Here is a 23,982-nt window from a genome sequence, read left to right as displayed (position 1 = left end):
CAATCTGATTTGCCAATACGAAACCATTGGACCCATGGAAGAAATACCAGGTAGCAACATAGGTGAATATTACAACAAAGCAAATATAAACATCTTTTTCTTTTATTGACATAAAAGACTTTTTCTTTTGCATAGAACTTGGGAGTAACTGACAATTGTAAATTGTCTTTGTGATATGAGTTGTCAATTTTGGCTTAGGCTTTATGACAAAATTCTGGCCGCCCGGCAAATTCAATTTCAATTTTGGCTAGTTACCCTTCGAATAAGGTGCAATCACAATTTTGGCAAGCTACCCAACGCGAAAGTATTTTACTGGCCGTTCTGCGCTTTACATACATATTAAAGGGAAGCCATTGGAAATTGTAGAATTTTATTCGGAGATTCGAGGTTTTTTGTATCCTTAGAAACAGGTTATAGAGTAAACAAGGAAACATCTGTGGCTGGTTTTGGATTCAACAAATATTGAAACGAAGTCGCATCAAAATTGAGCAAAGCTTTGGCTAACACATGTGTCAGGTTAATTTCAAATTGTGTTTGTGTCAAACTGTAAAGGTTTTTACACAAAACTAGAATCCCAAATAAAATTGTATTTCGATTGGATTCCGGTTATTTATGTGGCGTTTCCACTGCACTTGATTCGCTCTCTATTCGTTGTTTGACCCTTAACTATGAAAAAACTACCTAATTCTTCACACAAAATTTCCTGAGCGAACACTCATATTTGGAGGGCTCACTGCTATACCGAACCAAGTCATGAAAAATAAAAAATGCCGAAACTAGTGCCAATGTCCCCGCATGTGGCAACTCTATTTACACTGCAAAGCATAATGTCAAAAAGTGTTTCGTTCCAAAGATAACGGTAAAAAACCTAAGTCAACGACTGTCCTTTTCGTTTTTATTCAAAGCAAAAATGAACCAAGTCAGTGTGTTTCACTGTAAATCAGTTCTATTAGTGAGCAAGTGTATATTGCCGTTCAGTTTTCAGCAATATAAAAAACAAAACAAGTTAAAAAGTATCAGTCAGTTTTGCCGACAGATGTACGTGGAGGGTATAGTATGGAGGGCATATTAAGTTGGTCATTCCGTGTGTAGCACCACGAAATATATATTTTAGACTCTACAAAGTATATATATTCTTGATCAGCATAAAATTCAATGTCGGTTTTGCGATGTCCGTCAATATGTGGAAATCACTCTAGATTCCAAGCCAACTGAAGTAGGTTGATAAAATTTTACTCAGATGTGTGTTTGGTCTACAGGGCGTTTGGTATTGAAAATGATCGGTATTTTGATGACTTTCGTATTTCGTATTAAGAATTTTGATGTTTTTGCGATATTATTTACCGGATATTTTGCAGTTTCCCATTTAAATATTGTGATGAACTATGACAAAACTTGCCTGGGCAGGTCCAAATTTTCGTATAGACCCCCATATTACGGTAACTCCCTTTATTCGGTATTTTTATAATTTTTAAAAGTAAAAGATGAATAAAGATGAATAATCCCGGAAAAGTGGAGTGTGCATAAGCTTCGCTGCAACAGTGGAAAAGCATACACAAATCAGAAGTGTCTTACAACTTCCGCAAAAACATTTATACCTAATTATGATTTTGGATGCAGAATAAAATGGAACAACCAGGTGAATGAATCTAACAGAGAATTATTTTTCGAGTCATTTTGGAAACTTGCAGATTACGCAAAACAAAATGTTTTTTTATTATAAAGTTCAGCACGAAATTTTATCCGAATAAGGATACTTGTCGAGTTTGTGATGAACTTGACATGAAAATAAATTTCCATGAAGATGAAAATACAAATTTAATTTGGCAACAGGAACTTCATTTAAAAGCAGCACAGCTAGCTCGAGACTCACTGAATTCAGAAGTACCATCTGATGAACACTATATCTGTACTTTCGACCTTCAAAAAGCATTCCAAAGCTATCAACATCAGTTGCTTATTACAAGCGGAACATCAACTATATTTAGTCATATAGCGAACACTTTATTATATTTTTTGACTTGGTTCGCTTTAACTGTGAAACATTCAAATTTTAATCAGAGTAATAATGAACCAAAGTAGATTTTTTTGTTTTTGAATATATTTTTAGTAATATATTTTATTATTTTTGTTTTTAAATTTATATCATTAGTTAATTTTGAATATAGACTTTTACATTTTCTTTTAGTAGACTGAAATATTCCTTACAGAAATTAATTGCAGTGCATTTACTTTACCTCTAAATATCTTCGAATTATGTTTTTATGACTTAGTTCGGTATAGCTGTGAGCCCTTCATTTGTACGTCGTTCAAATCAAATCACTCTCAGAACAACGAAAAAATATGTCCCATCCCTAACAAATGAGAGCATTTATCGAAAAAATAAATTATGACATTTAAAAATGAAAAACAGAAAAATTTAATGAAATTTTAAAAATTTTTGGGAAGACTGAAAATTATGAATGAAAACTACAATGTTGAATGGCATATGTACATTCAAACGAAAGTAAATTTTGTTTTCTCTCTCATTCGAGGTACGCATTTGGTCCACGAATTAAAATTTCTACAGAAAACTGCAAACAAAATAGTCAATATTTTCAAAATGTTTCTATCGGCAGAAAAAATGTTTGACAAGTGTCTCTTCAGCAGAATTTAAAAATGGAAAAACACAAAAATATGTTCAAAATGTCAATATTTACACAAAAAGTTGAAAACGTGAATGAAAATTGTAAAATTAATGATATAATTAATCTTTGGGAGAAAAACAATAATTTCTTATATTCATATTAGTGAGAAGTTCATGTATTTTCGTATACATTCCCTTTAAAATCAACAAACAATTTTTTTTGAAAAAAGGAATTATTTTACTATGAATTACGAATCGTGCCGTATGAACGGGTTAATTCGTGTACCTAATTCTGAGAGCGAACAACGTTGTTCGGTTTCCAATGGAAACATGCTATTATTTAAAACATTCAAACCACAATTGGAAGTTCGATTTTTATACACCAAATAGTGGTAAGAGTATTATGTCCTTGTGTATTTGTTTGTAACATGTAGAAGGAAGGGAGATGGACCCATATTTACTTTTGAGGATCTTCATAGAATCGCATTCTGCGTCGATTTATGCATTTCATTTCGTCCATGTATTCTTGTGAACAAAATACAGGTCGCATTTATTATCCGATTGAGATGAAATTTTGCAAACAATATTTGCTTGTCCCAAGGACGAACCCTATCGGATGATAATCGGATCAGATTTAGATATAGCTCCCATATATCTTCAACCGATATCGGATTAGTTGTGCACCAAATGACCAATAGAAGTCCAAATGACCTGAATTTTTGTACATCTGATCGAATTCAGTCTGGAAGCAAGTACATCAAATTTGAAAATCGGTTCAGATATAGCTATAGCTCCCATATATATGTTTCATCCGATTTGGGGGTTTAGGTCCCTCACATGCATAATATGCATTCCACAACAATGACATTTGGTACAAATTATCATATACAGCGAAGAAATACCTCTGCCAAATTTTGTCAAGATCGGTTCAGATTTGGATCTAGGTCTCATATATATCTTCAACCGATTTCGGGTTAATTGTGCACCAAATGGCCAATATCAGTCCAAAAGTCCTGAATTTTAGTACATCGGACAGAATTCAGTCTAGAAGCAAGTACATCGAATTTGGAGAAAACCGGTTCTGATATAGCTATAGCTCCCATATATATGATTCATCCGCTTTGTTGTTTGCGTACCTTACATTCGTAATATGCATTCGACAACAATGCAATTTTTGTACCAGTTATCTTATAAAGCTCGGAAATGCCTTTGAAAAATTTTATCGAGAACGGCTAAAATTTGGATATAGCTCCCATTTAAATCTTTAATCCGATTTCAGGTTAATTGTGCAAATAATGTTAATAGTGAATTTCGGGACATACATTTAAATTTTGTACAACTCGGCTCCGATATATATATTTTTTATATAAACCTTCTCCAAGTGATATCTTAGACTCTATAGCAAACTATAACTGCTCTAAAGCCAAATGTTGATAGGTGGTATGATCTACTTGAAATAAATGCTCTTGTTACGGAAGCTCTACTAAATATGCATAGTGGTGTAGGGTATCATATAGTCGGCCCCGCCCGAATTTTCACTTATTTTTTTATTGTCATTTATTGTTCATTTTGGTGTACCTACTAAATAAAGAAATTTTCTAATGTCATTATCCGTGCTCTGATCTCATAGAGCGTAAAAAGACAGATTTACTCTCAGTTTCTTTCTTTATGTGCACATGTGTGGCGAATTTATATTGCAACAATTTGGTTGGCATCTCAAGTTGCCACCAGCTGGCCTGATAGGATAACTTTGTAATTCTACCATGATTGCACCTTGCATTGTCCAAGGCCTACAAAAGGTCGTCCAAGAAGACTACTTTTGACAACAATTTGACAACAAACTTAGTAGTTTCTGCACTATTGTGATTTGACTCTCTTTGGATTTCAAATCATAAAATGTCTTTTGACGGCAAACTTGTTTGTCAGATGGGCTTATTGGCCGACCTTAAGTAGGCCAAGGGTGTTGTCTTTTAAAATATAAGAGAAAAATATGCCAAAATTGGAAGAATTTTCCACTCTTCAACTTTGTTATCCAAAAAATATATCATCGGATAGTCAAAACAAGCTAAGATGGGATATATCGGTCCAGTCCACGTGAGACAGACAATTCTCTTAACCGTCTTAACGTACATACCTAATATTAACATTTATAAACTAAAAATATGCTTGGGCATATAATAATTGTATAATTCACGATGAGATCGAAAAATTTAAAAACAAATCCAATTCTAAAAAAATTAACACATATTTTTCGAAGTCGAATAAGCTCACGCTCTAAGTTAGAATTTTTTATCTGTCTATACATTATTTGGAATCTATTTCATTTGGCAGAGCTTTTCTGCTAAAAGGCGACTTCCAGTAAAAATTTCGAAAAATAAGCATTCAATGCAATATAAAATACGTAAAAAGCAGTAAATTCAGGCGGGCCGAAAAAAATAATAATCGCCAACAATTCTTTTAAACTCTTCAAAATACCGAATAAATCCGTTATATTGGGGTCTATACGAAGACGTGGACCTGTATAGGCAACTTTTGTCATAAGCCGTTATAATATTGAAATACGAAACATGAAAAAAATTCGGCGAATATAAACGATTTACAAACGGCATGACAATGTTAATATGCCCTCCATAGTATGATGAAGGGTATAAAAACCACAACAAACTTTTTTTGTTTTAAATTTTATTGATTGAAAGCAAAAAATGTCGGAAATAGCATCAAATTTTAGAATAAGTTTAGATTTGTTCGAATTGGTCACCTTTGGCACGAATTATGGCCTTCAAACGGTCAATGAAACCGCCACAAGCTGCCCGAAAGTTGCTCTGCGATATTTTGGCCCATTACCAACGAAGCGCTTGTTTGAGGTGATCGACACTTTGGTATTCTTTAGTGGCAACCTTGCTTTCCAAAATACTCCAGACACAATAGTTCAACGGATTGGTATCCGGAGATTTTGGTGGCCATTGTGCGCTGGAAATTAAGCGAGGAACCTCATTTTGTATCCATTCTTGGGTGGCGCGTGCTGAGTCCTGTTGGAATGTCCAAGGTCTGCCGCCAAAAAGTTTGCGTAGCCAAGCTTTAAAACACCCTCCAGAATATTTTCGCGATAATATTCGGCATTAATACGAGCGGAGCTCTGGTGGCCAACCGAAGGTGCACATTTTCAGCTGACCTCTTGGCAAGTAAACACGATCATTTTGTTTGTTTACAAACTGCTGGACAACGAATGTATTCTCATCGGAGAAAACCAAATTCGGCAGTTCACCACTTTCGGCCAAGCGAAGCAAATCTTTAGCACTTTTGAGTCTATTTTCTGTTTCGGTGTAAGTTTTTGCACTTTTTCATTGGCTTTACCCCGAGATCATTTTTCAATATTTGCTGAATGGAATATTGCGATATGCTCAGCTCACGAGCCATTTTTCCATAAAGTCGCTTCTTTACTTTTCGAACCATTTCTGCTGATGTTGCTGTTTTCCTCCGTCCACTTCCTTGACGTCGGGCTACGCTACCAGTATCACGGTAACCGTAAATGCTGGAGTGCTCTAACGATAGCCACTTGTGATTTTCCAGCCAAATATAAAGAAATCACACTATCACGCAGTTTATTCGTTTTTAACATTTTCATTACAAACTAAAAAAACCGTAAAGAAATTCTAAAATTCGGGCAGGGCATACTTTATGATACCCTACACCACTTTGCTAATTTAGTAGAGCTCCATGTAACAATTAAAAGTTTTTATGGGAGAATTCAATCATAAACGCTATGATTATAATCTATATCTATAAAAGAGGAAAATGTTTGTCTGTTTGTTTGTTTGTTTGTAATTTATGGACTCGAAAACCGCTGAATAGATTTTCCTGAAAATTTCCATATATACTGCAACATCGCCTGAAAGTAACATAGGCTATATACATTTTTGAATTTCCACTTGGAACTGGAGATATAGCATCAGAATCGGAGGTACCTCCCAAAAATTTAGATTTTATATGCACATATCTATTGATTGGTTGAAGATACAGTTTCCAAATTTGGAAAACGTAACGGAATTTGAAACAAAAATAAGTTTGCCAAATTATATTGTAATCGGTTCAGATTTGGATATAGCTCCCATATATATTTTCGACCGATTTCGTTCATTTGATGCCTCAAACACAATATGAATGTTCGATTCCAATGAAATTCGGAATGTGTGACGGGATTTAATCCGAAAATAAATTTGTCAAATTATATTGAAATCGGTTCAGATTTGGATATAGCTCCCATATATATTTTCGGCCGATTTCAAGCATTTGATACACCAAACACGCTATGTATGCCCAATTTCAATGAAATTTGAAACGTGTGATAGATTTTATCTAAAAAATCGATTTCCCAAATTATATTGAAATCGGTTCAGATTTGGATATAGCTTCCATATACATTTTCGGCCGATTTCATGTATTTGGTGGACCAAGCACGATATGTATTTCCAATTGTAATGAAATTTAAAATAAGTAACGGAATTGGGAGCCAAAATGAATTTGTCAAATTAAATTGAAATCGGTTCAGATTTGGATATAGCTCCCATATATATTTTCGACCGATTTCAAATATTTGATGCACCCAAAGCGAGAGAAAAATCTGGCACCAGAAAAAATTGCCAAATTATATTGAAATCAGTTGAGGTTTGGATATAGCTAACATATATATATATATTATGCACCAAACACGATATATGACCGATTCCAATGAAATTCAGAATGTGTGGCGGAATTTGGTTATAATAATAAATGTGATAAATTAATTGGAAATTAGTTAACATTTGGATATAGCTCCCATATATATATTCTCGGCCGATTTCACATATTTAACGCACCAATTTCAATGAAATATGAAAGGTGTGGCGGAGTTTGGTGTAAAAGTAATTTTTTTTTTAAATTATATTTAAATCGGATCAGATTGGGATATGATTTTAATAAGAACCATTGACCCACAACGCCTTAGGCTAACACTAAAAAACAACACAACAATTTATTTGAAATACGCTTATTACGGCGAAGTATGTTGCTATCCCGAATTCACTAATTGCAATAGAAATGCCACTCAACTTTAAAAGATTGCAGTTTACTGCACGCTTGGTATTTGCTATGAAATAAATAAATCCGAAGGGCAAACCCTTCTTGTATGTATGTCATGTTACTGCTTTTCTAAATAAAATAAATAAAATTTTGAATGCATATAAAATCAAAAGGGGTAGCGAAGCGCACCGGGTTCAGCTAGTTATAATTTAAAGTTCAAAGGACTAAATATGCCGAAGCATTTGTTTCTTTTAAAATCGGACTTGTATTGCCCATTTATTGCGCAATTAATTTAAAATCAGATAAAAATATATATGGGAGCTATATCCAAATCTGAACCGATCTCGAATAAATTTGGCAAAGAAATTTCTGAGCTGTATTTGATATATTTCCCTGAATATCGTTGTTACGGAGTGCGTATTACGGCTGTGGGTAACAAATACAATAAATCGGATGAACAATATATATGGGAGCTATAACTATATCTGAACCGATCTTCACCAAATTTGACTTACTAGCTTCTAGGCTCAATTCGGTCGTAAGTGCCAAATTCCATCCCATTAGAAATATTAGACGTTTGGTGCACAATAAAAGGTAAATCGGACGAAGTTATATATGGGTGCTATATCTAAATTTTGACCGATTATCTCCAATTTCAATAGGGTTCGTCCTTGGGCCAAACAAATGATCTGTGCTGAGATCATCTGGATAGGGCAATAAACGCAAACTGTACGTTGTTTACAAAATACATGGACAGACGGACAGACAGACAGACGGACGGACGGGCATGCATGAATCGACTCAGAATGTGATTCTATGCAGATCATCAAAAGGAACTATGGGTCTATCTCGTTTCCTTTTGCCTGTTACAAACAACTGCACCTACATAATACCCTCACCACCTTGTGGTGAAGGGTATAAATATGAATAATAAAAAACATAAACCGTTTCCATGCACAAAGATACCATCTGCAACAAGTACCTATTATTCCTGCTTCTCCAATTGATATACTGACTGATTTCAGTTCCCCCAATTTCGCCGAAATGTTTTCAGTTATTATTCAATAGAACCCTATTGTTTTTGGAGATGATTGCAAAATTTTTAGGGATAGAAATGAACCAAAAACAGAAAAATTTCCTGATTTTGCACTCGCAGAAATTTACATAGAGTTAGAGTTTAGGACTGAGAAGAAGCCTGCCAACTATTATGTAAGATATTAAAAACAATTCCACTAACCGCGAATATTTTTAACCCCATTAAAATCACAAATACTTTACAAGGTCACTCCTTACCATTAAAGTCATGCTGATAGCCAAGAAATCAGATATATAGCAAAATAGGAACTATATATATATATGTAAAGGAAATAAATGTTATTTATTCTGCTTATGAGTCAAAAACCGCTAGGCCGATTTTCACAATTGCCATCAATTCAGAATGGTCTCTGGCCAACAATTTTGAATTGAAAATTTTCTAAATTTTTGCACTCCTCAACACTACGCTGTGAGGGTATTATATGCATGTCGCAATTATCGTCCGATCCTCACGAAATTGCATGGCGCATCGTTAGGGTCAGCATTAAAGCCCATTGTTCTTAATATGTACATATAGGGGTTAAAATGGACTAAAAATTGTTATACCCTCCCCCATAGTATGGAGGGTATATTAAGTTTTTCATTCCCTTGATAATACCTCGAAGTATACATTTTAGACCCCACAAAGTATACATATTCTTGATCAGCATAAAATTCTGTCCGTCTGTGGAAATCACTGTAGCTTCCGAAAATTTTACTCAAATGTGTATTACGTCTGCAGGACTTTTGGTATTGAAAATGGGCCTTGTAGGTCCACGTCTTCGTATAGCCCCCATATAACGGTACCCCCCTATATTCGGTATTCTGATGATTTTAGGGACATTATTTAACGGAATTGTTTCAAAATTTGTATTTGGATTTCGTAATAGATACTACAGCATACAAAATGGGCCATGTAGGTAGACGTCTTCTATAGCCCCCATATAACGACACCTCCCGATATTCGGTATTTTGATGATTTTAGCGACATTATTTACCGGAACTATTGGTATTTGAAGTTCGTAATTAATACTACAGCCTATGACTGAAAGTTGTCTGGGCAGCTCCACGTCTTCCTATAGTCCCCATATAACGGTACCCCCAATATTCGGTATTTTGATGATTTTACCGACATTATTTACCGGAATTGTTTCCAATTTGGTATTTTAAGTTCGTAATGGATGCTACAGCCCATGTCAGAAAATTGTCTGTGCAGGTCCACGTTTTATAACCCCCACGGTACCTCCCCATATTTGGTATTTTGATGATTTTAGCTACATTCTAAACAGATTTTTCTTCAAGTTTCGCATTTAAATATTGTAATAGCTTATGATAAAATTGCCTATGCAGGTCCACGTCGTCGTATAGATATTCGCTATTTTTAAGATTTTAACAGAATTTTTAACGGTTTTTATTTTTTTTTGAAAATTGCCAAATTTGTTCCAATTGATGGAGGGTATTCAAAGTTCGGCCCGGCCGAACATACAGCTTTTTTACTTGTTTTTTTTTTAATTTTTTAGTCGCTCTATAGGCCATAATTGAAAACCAATCGACACGGAATTTCGCATCAGAAGAGAGTTAAGGACAGGGAAGAAGTCTAGCATTTTTGATGGATTACATTTAGCTGTAAAATGGACCACAACTTTCGTTTGAAATTGTTTTGAATACTACGACGGAGTGCGTAAACATAACCAAGGGTAACATGTAGACAGGGCTCTTTCACATTATTTTAGAAACGAAATCCTCCAAAATGGATTTGGATACAAGGAGACTTCGAGCATATTGTAGTGTTGTAGGGTATCCCATGGTCGGCCCCGCACGTTTTTAGCATTTGTTTAAAATGGTCAGGCTTAATCCCTTTATTATTGTTTTTATAAAAAACAATGTTTGTTTATTAGTGGAGAACGTGGTAATGTTTACCAGGGGGTAAGGCAGGGAATATCTAGGTTTCGGAAAGAGCCACCAATCCTCATCAGTTCCCTTGTTTTTTGTCTGGGTTATTCTCCCCAGAAGTTATTTTAAAAATAACTTCTAACAAAAAACATTTTTTTACCCAAGTGACGAGATTGTAAGCTTCTCTTCTATTGAGCATGATTTTGAAAAGAAGTGTTGACCTTTCATTCAGTCATCGCGGTTTTCAATTATTTATTCAAAATAAATGCAACAAGTTGTTTGATTTTTTATTGTTTTGATACTAATTCTGACATTACAAGCCAAACAGGTAAACCTCTATACTTGCAAGTTTGCCATACCATCTCTGGCTTATCGAAGTAATCGTTTAAAGCCCTATAACCATTTATACACACCATTCTGTGGTAATCACTTTTACTTGTGAATGGATCTAGAACCCCCATAAAACGCTTCCTCTAATTATGGGTAGTGGCATTTTGAATCTGGTGCGGTGGGTTCCAGATTGTCATAATATTTTCGTTCAAAAAAAAAAAAAAAAAAATAATAAATAAATAAATAAAAAGGAATCTCCAGTTATAGGGTTTTGCGATAAATAGAATCGGATCGACATTAATTTAGAATTCATAAAAAATTTTAAAATAAATTGGAAAAATGTCAAGAGCTTCCATGCATATGTCACTGACAGAAAATAACTTTTGCTTTAAAATCAAATTATGTTTTATTCTCATAAAATTTGCGAACAAATGGGAAAATATACTGTTACAAAAGGCAGGCTGTTAATCCGAATTTATGTTAGGCAAGTTTTCTAGCGGCAATTCTTTCATAAGCCATTACGATATTCAAATGCGAAACTTGAAAAAACGGCTAAAATCATCAAAATACCGAATATCGGGAGGTACCGTTATATGGGGGCTATACGAAGACGTGGACCGGCATAGACAGTTGTCTGTCTTAGGCAGTACTACCCATTACGAACTTCAAATACCAAATTTGAAACAATTCCTGTGAATAATGTCGCCTAAATCACCAAAATACCGAATATCGGGATGTATCTTTATATGGGGCTATACCAAAACCTGGACCTACATGACCCATTTTCAATACCAAAAGTCCTGCAGACATAATATACATTTGAGTAAAATTTTTTCAACCTATTTCATTTTGTTCCGAAGCTAGAGTGATTCCCCCAGACGGGTAGGCAGACCGATGGACGGACGTCGGTAATTCGACATAAAATTTTATGCTGATCAAGAACATATATACTTTGTAGGGTCTAAAATGTATATTTCGAGGTGTTACAAACGGAATAACAAACTAAATATACCCTCCACACAATGGTGGAGGGTATAAACATGACAGAAAAGGCAATGATGAAAATTAAAATTTCTTAAAATAATTGCTTTGCTTTGTTGCTAAAGGAGAACGATAAAAATTGCCGCCAGTAAAATTGCATAGTATAAATCTGGACTTCAATCAACATACAAATTCGGTTGTTTGGTTCGTTTTATTATTTTTATACTAACACTAGCACAATTTTTACACCCTACACCCCACTTTGGTAGAGCGTGCTATGTCTTTACATATTTGTTTGTAACATGAAGGAGGAGACGAGATAGAACTTTGAAGATCCTTATACAACCACTTTCTGAGTCGATTTATGGATGTCCGCCTGTCTGTCCATGTATTTTTGTGAACAAAATTCAAGTCACTTTTATAATCCGATTTAGATAAGATTTTGCACAGGTCATTTTTTTGACCTATGGACGAATTCTGATTATAACTGTGTGATAACCGGATCAGATGTGGATATAGCTCCCATATACAGGGTGAGATGAAAAAACTGCAACCAACTTCAGACTGCTGTCATTTCTAAGCCACTCGTCTGACAACTGTTAAAATTGTTCCAGTCGCAGCTCATTGTATTGTTTACAAGCGTGCAAACGCATTTTGGTGAGAATTTTCCAGAAAAAGTGTTGTTCGTGATGGAATTCAAGCGCGATAATGTGTTTCTTTATCTTTGACTGGAAAACCACAAGTGGCCATCGTTAGAGCCCTCCAGCATTTAAAGGTGAATAAATCTTTTCTGACTCGTACCATCGCTCGTTACCGTGATACTGGTAGCGTAGCCCGACGTCAAGGAAGTGGACGGAAGAAAACAGCAAAATCAGCAGACATAGCTCGAAAAGTAAAGAAGCGACTATATCGACCCCGCGTCGCAGTAGCCGAAAAATGGCTCGTGAGCTGAATATATCGCAATATTCCATTCGGCAAATATTGAAAAATGAGCTTGGGGTAAAGCCATTGAAATTCCAAAAATGCAAGAACATACACTGCAACAGAAAGAAAATAGACTCAAAAGAGCTAAATAGCTGCTTCGCTTGGCCGAAAGTGGTGAACTGCCGAATTTGGTTTTCTCCGATGAGAAAACATTCGTTGTCCAGCAGTTTGTAAAGAAAAAAATTGATCGTATTTACTTGCCAAAGAGGGCTACTGATAATGTGCACCTTCGGTTGGTCACCAGAACTCAAGCTCGGCCATGGTGATGGTGTGGGCTGCCATAACACCCGATGGTCGCTCTCCGCTCGTATTAATCGACCGTGGCATCAGAATAAATGCCGAATATTATCTCGAAAATATTCTGGAGGTTGTATTAAAGCCTTGGGCACGCAAACATTTTGGCCACAGACCTTGGACATTCCAACAGGACTCAGCGACATCGCACTGAGAACGCGCCACCCAAGAATGGTTACAAAATGAGGTTGATCGCTTCATTTGATGCGCACAATGGCCAGCAAAACTCAGGATATCAATCCGTTGGACTATTGTGTCTGGGGTATTTTGTAAAGCAAGGTTGGCACTAAAAAATTCCAAAGTGTCGATCACCTCAAGCAAGCACTTCGCCGGGAATGGGCCAAAATACCACAGAGCAACATTCGGGCAGCATATACGGTTTCATTGGCCGTTTGAAGGCTATAATCTATGCCAAAGGTGACCAATTCGAACAAATCTGAACTTATTCTAAAATTTGATGCTATTTCCGGCATTTTTTGCTTTCCTTCAATAAAATTTAAAAAAATGTAAAGCTTATGGCGTTTGTAGTTTTTTTTTATCTCACCCTGTAGACAAAAATTAAATGTTAGGGCATAGCGAAGTAATCCAGGGATTTTTATGCACTCATTAAGATCCTTAAATCTTTAGGAATCCATAATGCCAGACTGTTGGCTCTAGCTTGCAGCACCACTAATTTAAAAACAATCGTTGAATCGGAAACCAATTCAAGCTTCAAATTAACTTATAATTCATTTCAAATATTTCAGAGAAAAGATGCCATCCCCTCCGAACACTACTCTTACAAACAAAATACCGAGTGAAACAAATGAACTCTTTGCGGGCTATTCGGATGATCTACTCAACACGGCCACCATAGGTTGCATACTATTCATTGTTATTGGTATACCGGGTAATATTTTGACCATATTTGCCCTGTCCCGAGGGAAACAGGTGAGTGGGCTAGAGTAATTTGAATGGCCATTCCACTATTTTAAAACAACTTGATTTTTACAGAACCGAAATTCCACAGCCATGTTCATAATAAACCTCTCAGTATCGGACTTATTGTTCGGGTGTTTCAATTTGCCCTTGGCTGCATCCACATTTCTACGACGAGCATGGATTCATGGGGACCTGTTGTGTCGTTTATTCCCGTTGTTAAGATATGGCCTTATGGCAGTGTCCCTTTTCACCGTGTCCTTAATAACCATTAACCGTTATGTGATCATTGCACATCCTCGTCAATATACCAGGTACGCAGTGGCCAAGTAGTGAAAATTTGTTGAATTGTACAGAGCACGCTCCATAAAATCTAATTATTTGATATTAAAAAGTCGAAAAGATTATCGGAAATTGCTACAGTAGCAATGTAATCTTCTTAATTTGCTATCTAGCATCTAACTTTCAAAAAATTGTCACTTTCGAGCAAAACATGTATGGAGGGTATATTAAGTCCGTCATTCCGTTTGCAATCATTTATAATCATTTTAGACCCAACAAAGTATATATATTCTTGATCAGCGTAAAATTCTAAAACGATTTAGTCCTTTCCGTCCGTCTGTCCCTCTGTTGCAATCACGCTATAGTCTAAACGAATTAAGATAGGAAGCTAAAATTGTGCACATATCTCTTTGTCTGCAGGCAGGTCAAGTTCGAAGACAGGCTATATCGGTCCACGATGTCGTATAGCCCCCATATAACGATACCCCCCGATAATCGGTATTTTGATGATTTTAGCCACATTTTCCAATGGAATTGTCTGAAATTCCACACAAGGAGTCCCTTGTGGGTACTTTACCCCCAGACATAGATTTATCTATATAGGTCCTCAATATCGTATATCCCCCTCATATATCGGCACCTTCTGATATTAGGTATTTTTAAGATTTTAACAGAATTTTTAATGGATTTTATTTTTTGAAAATTTTCTAATTCGTTCCAAATGGTGGAGGGTATTCAAAGTGCGGCCCGGCCGAACTTACTGCTTTTTTACTTGTTTTTATACCCTTCACCACATAGAGGTAAGGGTATTATGTCTTTGTACATTTATTTGTAACATGGAGAAGGAGGCGAGATAGACCCATAGTTACTTTAGAGGATCTCCATAGAATCACTTTCTGAGTTGATTTATGCATGTCAGTCCGTCTGCCCTTCCTTCCGTCCGCCCGTCTGTCTATGTATTCTTGTGAACAAAATGCAGGTCGCACTTATTATCTGATTGAGATGAAAGTTTCCAAACAACATTTGTCTGGCCCAAGGACAAAACCTATTGAATTTGGAGATACTCGGTAAAAATTTAGATATAGCTCCCATATATATCTTCGTCCGATTTGCATTTTATTGTGCACCAAACTAGGCCTGAAAATAAGGATGCCAAATTTGATCGAAATCGGTTCAGATATAGCTATAGCTCCCATATATATTGTTCACCCGATTTGTTATTTTTGTCCTCCGCAGCCGTAATATGCACTCTGTAACAGCAATATTTGGGAAAATATATCAAATGCAGCTCAGAAATACATTTACTAATATTTATCGAGATCGGTTCAGATTTGGATATAGCTCCCATATATAACTTCGTCCGATTTACCTTTTATTGTGCACCAAACGTCTAATATTTGTCCAAATGGGATGGAATTTGGCACTTACGACCGAATTGAGTCTAGAAGCTAGTATGTTAAATTTGGTGAAGATCGGTTCAGATGTAGCTATAGCTCCCATATATACTGTTCATCCGATTTGTTATATTTGTTACCCACAGCCGTAATATACACTCCCTAACAACGATATTCAGGGAAATATATCAAATACAGCTCAGAAATATCTTTGCCAAATTTTATCGAGATCGGTCCCGATTTGGATATTGCTCCCATATATATCTTTATACGATATCAAATTAATTGTGCACCAATTAATTTAATTCCTTTGAACTTTAAATTATAATTATAATCATAGCGTTTATGCTTGAATTCTCCCATGAAAACTTTTAATTTTCATGTGGAGTTCTACTAAATTAGCAAAGTGGTGTAGGGTATCATATTGTCGGCCCCGCCCGACTTTTTTTTTATTTTATTGAATGAAATCAAAAAATGTCAGAAATAGCATCAAACTTCTGAATAAGTTTAGATTTGTTCGAATTGGTCACCTTTGGCACGAATTATGACCTTCAAACGGCCAATGAAACCGCCACACGCTGCCCGAAGCGCTTGTTTGAGATGATCGACACTTGGTATTTTCAGTGCCAACCTTGCTTTCCAAAATACTCCAGACGCAATTGTCCAACGGATTGGTATCAAGATATTTTGCTGGCCATTGTGCGCTGGAAATGAAGCAGGACCATCATTTTGTAACCATTCCTGGGTGGCGCGTGCTGAGTGCGATGGTGCTGAGTCCTGTTGGAATGTCCAAGGTCAAATGTTCGGTCGAAATGTTTGCGTGCCCAAGGCTTTAATACACCCTCCAGAATATTTTCGCGATAATATTCGGCATTTTTTCCTATGCAACGGTCAATTACTACGAGCGAATAACTTTTTGTCCGGAAAATTCTCACCAAAATGCTTTTGTATACTTCTAAACAATATAATGAGCTGTCACTGGAATATTTTTAACAGCTGTCGGACGAGTGGTTTGGAAATGACAGCAGTCTGTAGATGGTTGCAGCTTTTTCATCTCACACTGTATAATAGGGAATATTAAAATTATCCATTAGCCGATAAAAAGACCTGATCAGTACTGGGATTATCCAACCCATTTTTTGATTTACCGACAAAAATCGGTAATTTTGATACCCAAAATTTTGATATAAACAAGTAAAAAAAAAGTAAGTTCGCCCGGGCCGAACTTTGAATGCCCTCCACCTTTTGGAACGCATTTGGAAATTTTCAAAAAAAATAATAAAATAAAATTCGTTAAAAATTCTGTTAAAATCTTAAAAATATATAAAATCCTTAAAATATATAGGAAGTCGCCGTTATATTGGGGTCCATACGAAGACGTGGACCAGCATATGGGGGGCAATATGATATCGTGGACCGATCGTTCTTGACCAGCCTGCAGACAAAAGACCGACCTCTACAAAATTTTAGCTTCCTATCTCAATTTGTTTTGACTCTAGTGTGATTTCAACAGACGGACAGAGGGACGGACGAACGTCTTAGAATTTTACGCTGATCAAGAATATATATACTTTGTTATGTCTAAAATGATTATTTCGATGAGTTACAAACGGAATGACGAACTTAAAACTATGTTTGGTGGAGGGTAAAAAATAAGTTGAAGTTGACAACATTGGTATCTATCGGTAGGTTTTACCGACAAATTTCGTTAATTACCGAAATTATTAGCATTCTAATCTTACCGACTTTTGTCGGTAACTCAAAAATGAGTTGGAGAATTCCACTGCAGACAAGCTAAAAAAGGAATATTTGTTTATTGTTTAACTTAACGAGAAATGTGTCACTCGTCCTGCGTAAATAATCATGGAGCAAACTTTTAAATAATATGGAAATTATAGATGAGTTCCAATATGCCGATTTGGCAAATGAGATTACATTGTTAACTGTGTCATGGATTTGCTTTAAGAGATTTTTATAATGGAATCTGTACTGCATGTGTATATCTTCTAATTTTCACTTTTAATCAAATCATTTGCCAACGCGCGATCTTAACTTCTCTTCCAGAATATATCAACGACGATACTTGGCTCTCATGGTCCTGGGCACTTGGCTGTTAAGTTTCACCATTATGATACCCACCTGGCGCGGTATATGGGGAAAGTTCGGACTTGACATTTCTATTGGCTCCTGCTCCATATTGCCAGATAATAACGGTCACACACCGAAGGAATTTCTCTTCGTGTTGGCCTTTATGGTGCCGTGCCTTTGTATCGTATTCTGTTATGCTCGAATTTTCTATTTGGTAAGAAAAGCTGCATTTCGTACAAGGGATCCCGCGTCGAAGGCGTCGACTGCACCGGCCTCACCACCTCCAGCCACAAATATTCGCCCGAATGAGTCAGTCCCTCAGTTGAATGCAAATTCCGCAAAACCAAAAGGAAAAGAAGCTGCTGCTGCAAATACTGAAGATTTACCATTGCGTCCATTTAGTGTCAACGAAGACATCGAATATATCGATGTTAATTGTTCTCTGGAAAATCTACCGATTTCATATAAGAATTCCAATTCAAGAATGCACAATGTAACCGATCCTGCTTCGAGTAGCTCACATGTAAGTATTCGAATCTCTTATGTCCTGATACTTTAACAAGTGATGTTGTCTGACAAATAAATCGTTTTTTGTCATTACGAGTTTCATTTAAATATCAACTGTCAGATAAGCTAAAGTTCATACCAAATTTCTTCGTCAAGTTTACTGAATTCACCTTGCCATATTCAAATTAACAAGTAAAAAGGAGGGGTAAAGAAAAAATCTATATCTATAAAAGAGGAAAATGTTTGTAGGTTTGTTTGTTTGTTTGTTTGTTTGTTTGTAATTTATGGACTCGAAAACCGCTGAATAGATTTTCCTGAAAATTTCCATATATACTGCAACATCGCCTGAAAATAACATAGGCTATATACATTTTTGAATTTCCACTTGGAACTGGAGATATAGCATCAGAATCGGAGGTACCTCCCAAAAATTTAGATTTTATATGCACATATCTATTGATTGGTTGAAGATACAGTCTCCAAATTTGGAATACGTAACGGAATTTGGAACAAAAATAAGTTTGCCAAATTATATTGTAATCGGTTCAGATTTGGATATAGCTCCCATATATATTTTCGAAAGATTTCGTTCATTTGATGTCTCAAACACAATATGAAGGTTCGATTCCAATGAAATTTGGAATGTGTGACGGGATTTAATCCGAAAATAAATTTGTCAAATTATATTGAAATCGGTTCAGATTTGGATATAGCTCCCATATATATTTTCGGCCGATTTCAAGCATTTGATGCACCAAACACGCTATGTATCCCCAATTTCAATGAAATTTGAAACGTGTGATAGATTTTATCTAAAAAATTGATTTCCTAAATTATATTGAAATCGGTTCAGATTTGGATATATATTTTCGGCCGATTTCATGTATTTGGTGGACCAAACACGGTATGTATTTCCAATTGTAATGAAATTTAAAATAAGTAACGGAATCGGGAGCCAAAATGAATTTGTCAAATTAAGTTGAAATCGGTTCAGATTTGGATATAGCTCCCATATATATTTTCGACCGATTTCATGTATTTGATGCACCAAACGCGCTATGTATCTCTAATTTCAATGAAATTTGGAAGTTGTAGCGGAAATTAAAACAAATATACATTTGTCAAATTATATTAAAATCGGTTTAAATTTGACAAATTATATTCAAATACGCTCAGATTTGATTATAGCTCCCATATATATACTAAGCCGATTTCACATATTTGATGCACCCAAAGCGAGAGAGACAAAATCCCGTTACATATTCCAAATTATATTGAAATCAGTTGAGGTTTGGATATAGCTAACATATATATTTCGGCCGATTTCATACATGTTATGCACCAAACATGATATATACGACCGATACCAATGAAATTCAGAATGTGTGACGGAATTTGACTACAATAATAAATGTGACAAATTAATTGGAAATTAGTTAAGATTTGGATAAAGCTCCCATATATATATATATATATATTATCGGCCGATTTCACATATTTGACGCACCAATTTCAATGAAATATGAAAGGTGTGGCGGAGTTTGGTGTAAAAGTAATTTTTTTAAATTATATTTAAATCGGATCAGATTGGGATATGATTTTAATAACAACCATTGACCCACAACGCCTTAGGCTAACACTAAAAAACAACACAACAATTGATTTGAAATACGCTTATTACGGCGAAGTATGTTGCTATCTCGAATTCACTAATTGCAATAGTAATGCCACTCAACTTCAAAAGATTGCAGTTACATAAATAAATAAATCCGAAGGACAAACCCTTCGTGTATGTATGTCATGTTACTGCTTTTCTAATGGTTTTGGTTATTTACGCATAAAAGTAGTGCAATAATTTTTTCTTTAATTTTGAAATTTGTTTTTTTTTAACCAACATATATTCGTAAATAAAATTTTGAATGCATATAAAATTAAAAGGGGTAGCGAAGCGCACCGGGTTCAGCTAGTTTTTATATAAAAGCATCTGAGTTCAAGCGTGTTTCACTTTAAACTTCATACACCTGTAAGACCTTTTGAATAATGCAGTTAAAATCATCAAAAACCATGAAGTGAGTGAGGCCGTTATATGGGGCCATACCAAAACGGGAACATCTTCAGACAATTTTATACTTCAAGGATTGCCATCTATCAAATATTCTAAAATACCAAATTTGAAACAATTATGCGGGTAAATGTGACTAGGATTATCAACATACCCAATATCGGTAGGTATCGTTATATGTGCGCTATAGGAAAACGTAGAACAAAATATTCAATGTTCTGCCACCGGGCTAGAACCCATTATGACTAAAAATACCAATTTTTATCAAAATATCGAATATCGGCAGGTACCGTTATATGGGGGCTATACCAAACGTGGACCTATACATACAATGTTTCGCCAAACGAGAAAGAACCCATTATGACCTACAAATACTAATTTTTATACAAATCCGTGGAAAAATGTGCAAAAATCAACAAAATACTGAATATCGAAAGGTACCGTTCGTTATATGGGTACAATACCAAATTTGGACCGATATATCTCATTTTCAATGCCAACCATCCTAGGCACATACCCTCCTTTCCAAAACGAAGGATATAAAAATCGATAATGCATATCATTTATTTTAGACTAAAGAACTGAATTAACGATTCATATCAAGAAAGGGAGGGTATATTAACAATGTCATTCCGTTTGAAACATCCCTAAATATGCATCGTAGATCCCATAAAGTATATATATTCTTGATCAGCCTAAAATTCTATGTCGATTTAACGATGACCGTACGTCTATGGAAACCACTCTAGCTACCGAACGAATTGAAGTAGATTTCGTCCGCAGGACTTTTAGTATTTAAAATGAACTATATAGGTACACGTTTTGTTATAGCTCCCATATAACTGTATGATTTTGATGAATTTAGCTACATTATTCTCCGGAATTGTTTTAAATTTCGTATTTGTACTTCGTAATGGGTACTACAGCCTGTGATCCCAAACTGACGGTAACTCCATTTATTCAGCATTTTTACGATTTTAACAAAATCTTTAACGGATTCTATTTTTATACCCTCCACCATATTATGGAGGGTATATTAATTTTGTCATTCCGTTTGTAACTCCTCGAAATACTCATGTCAGACCCAACAAAGTATATATGTTCTTGATCAGCGTAAAATTCTAAGACGATTTAGCCATGTCCGTCTGTGTGTCTGTCTGTCTGTCCGTCTGTCTGTCTGTTGTAATCACGCTATCTTTCGAACAAATTGAGATAGAAGGCTAAAATTTTGCACACATGTATATTTTGCCAGTAGGCAAGTTAAGTTCGTAAATGGGCCATGTAGGTCCAAGTTATCATATAGCCCCCATATAACTGTACCTCCCGATATTAAGTATTTTTATGATTTTAGCGACATTATTCGCCGGAATTGTTTCAAATTTGGCATTTGAAGTTCGTAATGAATACTACAGCCTAAGACAGAAAATTATCTGTGCAGGTCCATGTCTTCGTGTAGCCCCATATAACGGTACCTCCCGATATTCGGTATTTTGATGATTTTTGCGACCTTGTTTACCGGAATCGTTTCAAATTTGGTATTTGAAGTTCGTAATTGATACTACATCCTAAGACAAAAAATGAGCCATGTAGGTCCATTTCCTCATATAACCCCCATATAACGGTTCCCCCCGATATTCGGTATTTTGATGATTTTAGCGAAATTATTCAGAGAAATCGTTTCAAATTTGGTGTTTGAAGTTCGTAATAGATACTGCAGCATAAAACAGAAAATGGGCCATATAGGTCCACGTCTTCATATAGCCCCATATACCGTACCCCCCGATATTCGGTATTTTGATGATTTTAGCGACATTATTTACCGGGATTGTTTCAAATTTCGCATGTGAATTTCGGAATGGATACTTCAGCCCATGCCAGAAAATTGTTTGTGCAGGTCCATGTCTTCGTATAGCCCCCATATAACGGTACCCCCCATATTCGGTATTTTAATGATATTAGCTACATTATAAACAGATTTTTCTTCAAGTTTCGCATTTAAATAGTGTAATAAATTATGACAAAAGTTGCCTATGCTGGCCCACGTCGTCGTATAAGCATTCGGTATTCTTAAGATTTTAACAGAATTTTTAACGGATTTTATTTATTAGAAAATGCCAAATTTGTACCAAATGATGGAGGGTATTAAAAGTTAAACTTACAGCTTTTTTACTTGTTTATTTTATTATCCAAATGGTGGAGGGTATTCAAACTTCGGCCCGGTCGAATTTAGTGCTCTTTAATTTGTTTTTGTTAAGTTTAGCTGCATTATCCAAACGTTATTATCCTTACTGGTAAATTGTGTTTAAAGTGGAACACGTTTAAATTCAGATACTTTTATATCAAAATGTTTCCTTTACCCAGGGTATTAAAAGTTCGGTCCAACCGAACTTAATGTTTTTAAACCCTACACCACAAGGTGGTCAGGGTATTATGTCCTTGTGCATTTGTTTGTAACAGGCAAAAGGAAACGAGATAGACCCATAGTTCCTTTTGATGATCTGCATAGAATCACATTCTGAGTCGATTTATGCATGTCCGTCCGTCCGTCCGTCTGTCCATGTATTTTTGTAAACAAAGTACAGTTCGCATTTATTGCCCTATCCAGATGAAATTTTGCACAAATCATTTGTTTGGCCCAAGGACGAACCCTATTGAAATTGGAGATAATCGGTCAAAATTTAGATATAGCTCCCATATATATCTTCGTCCGATTTGCCTTTTATTGTGCACCAAACGTGTAATACCAGCGCGAATAGTATGGAATTTTGCACATACAACCAAATTAGGCATGAAAATAAGTGTGCCAAATTTGATCGTAATCGGTTCAGATATAGCTATAGCTCCCATATATATTGTTCATCCGATTTGTTATTTTTGTCCTCCGCAGCCGTAATATGCACTCTGTAACAACAATATTTGGGGAAATATATCAAATACATCTCAGAAATACATATGCTTAATTTTATCGAGATCGGTTCAGATTTGGATATAGCTCCCATATATAACTTCGTCCGATCTACCTTTTATTGTACACCAAACATCTAATATTTCCCCAAATTGGATAAAATTTGGCACTTACGACCGAATTGAGTCTAGAAGATAGTATGTCAAATTTGGTGAAGACCGGTTGAGATATAGCTATAGCTCCCATATATACCGTTCATCCGATTTGTCATATTTGTTACCCAAAGCCGTAATATGCACTCCGTAAAAACGATATTTAGGGAAATATATCAAATACAGCTCAGAAATATTTTTGCCAAATTTTATCGAGATCGGTTCAGGATTGGATATAGCTCCCATATATATCTTTATCCGATTTCAAATAAATTGTGCACCAAATGGTCAATACAAGTCCGAATTTAAAAGATACAAATGCTTCGGCATGTTTAGTCCTTTGAACTTTAAATTATAATTATAATCATAGCGTGTATAATTGAATTCTCCCATAAAAACTTTTAATTGTTATGCGCAGTATCATAAAGACTTTC

The 23,982-nt window shown here is 35.5% G+C and overlaps 1 protein-coding gene across 2 annotated transcripts in view; it reads left to right on the top strand.

Annotated features, from left to right (window-relative positions):
• LOC101888937 (G-protein coupled receptor moody) overlaps positions 1-23,982 on the top strand; it is a 40,662-nt gene that overhangs the window by 7,933 nt on the left and 8,747 nt on the right. For both annotated transcript variants that reach the window (XM_059118554.1, XM_005179909.4), the window contains exons 2-4: positions 13,987-14,170; positions 14,234-14,472; positions 17,899-18,445. In XM_059118554.1, the coding sequence (XP_058974537.1) occupies positions 13,987-14,170; positions 14,234-14,472; positions 17,899-18,445 (970 nt within the window). The remainder of the gene's footprint in view (positions 1-13,986; positions 14,171-14,233; positions 14,473-17,898; positions 18,446-23,982) is intronic.

The sequence above is a fragment of the Musca domestica genome, unplaced genomic scaffold, assembly GCF_030504385.1.
Source record: "Musca domestica strain aabys unplaced genomic scaffold, Musca_domestica.polishedcontigs.V.1.1 13, whole genome shotgun sequence".
NCBI lineage: Eukaryota > Metazoa > Arthropoda > Insecta > Diptera > Muscidae > Musca > Musca domestica.
This window is presented reverse-complemented; position numbering and strand designations above follow the sequence as displayed.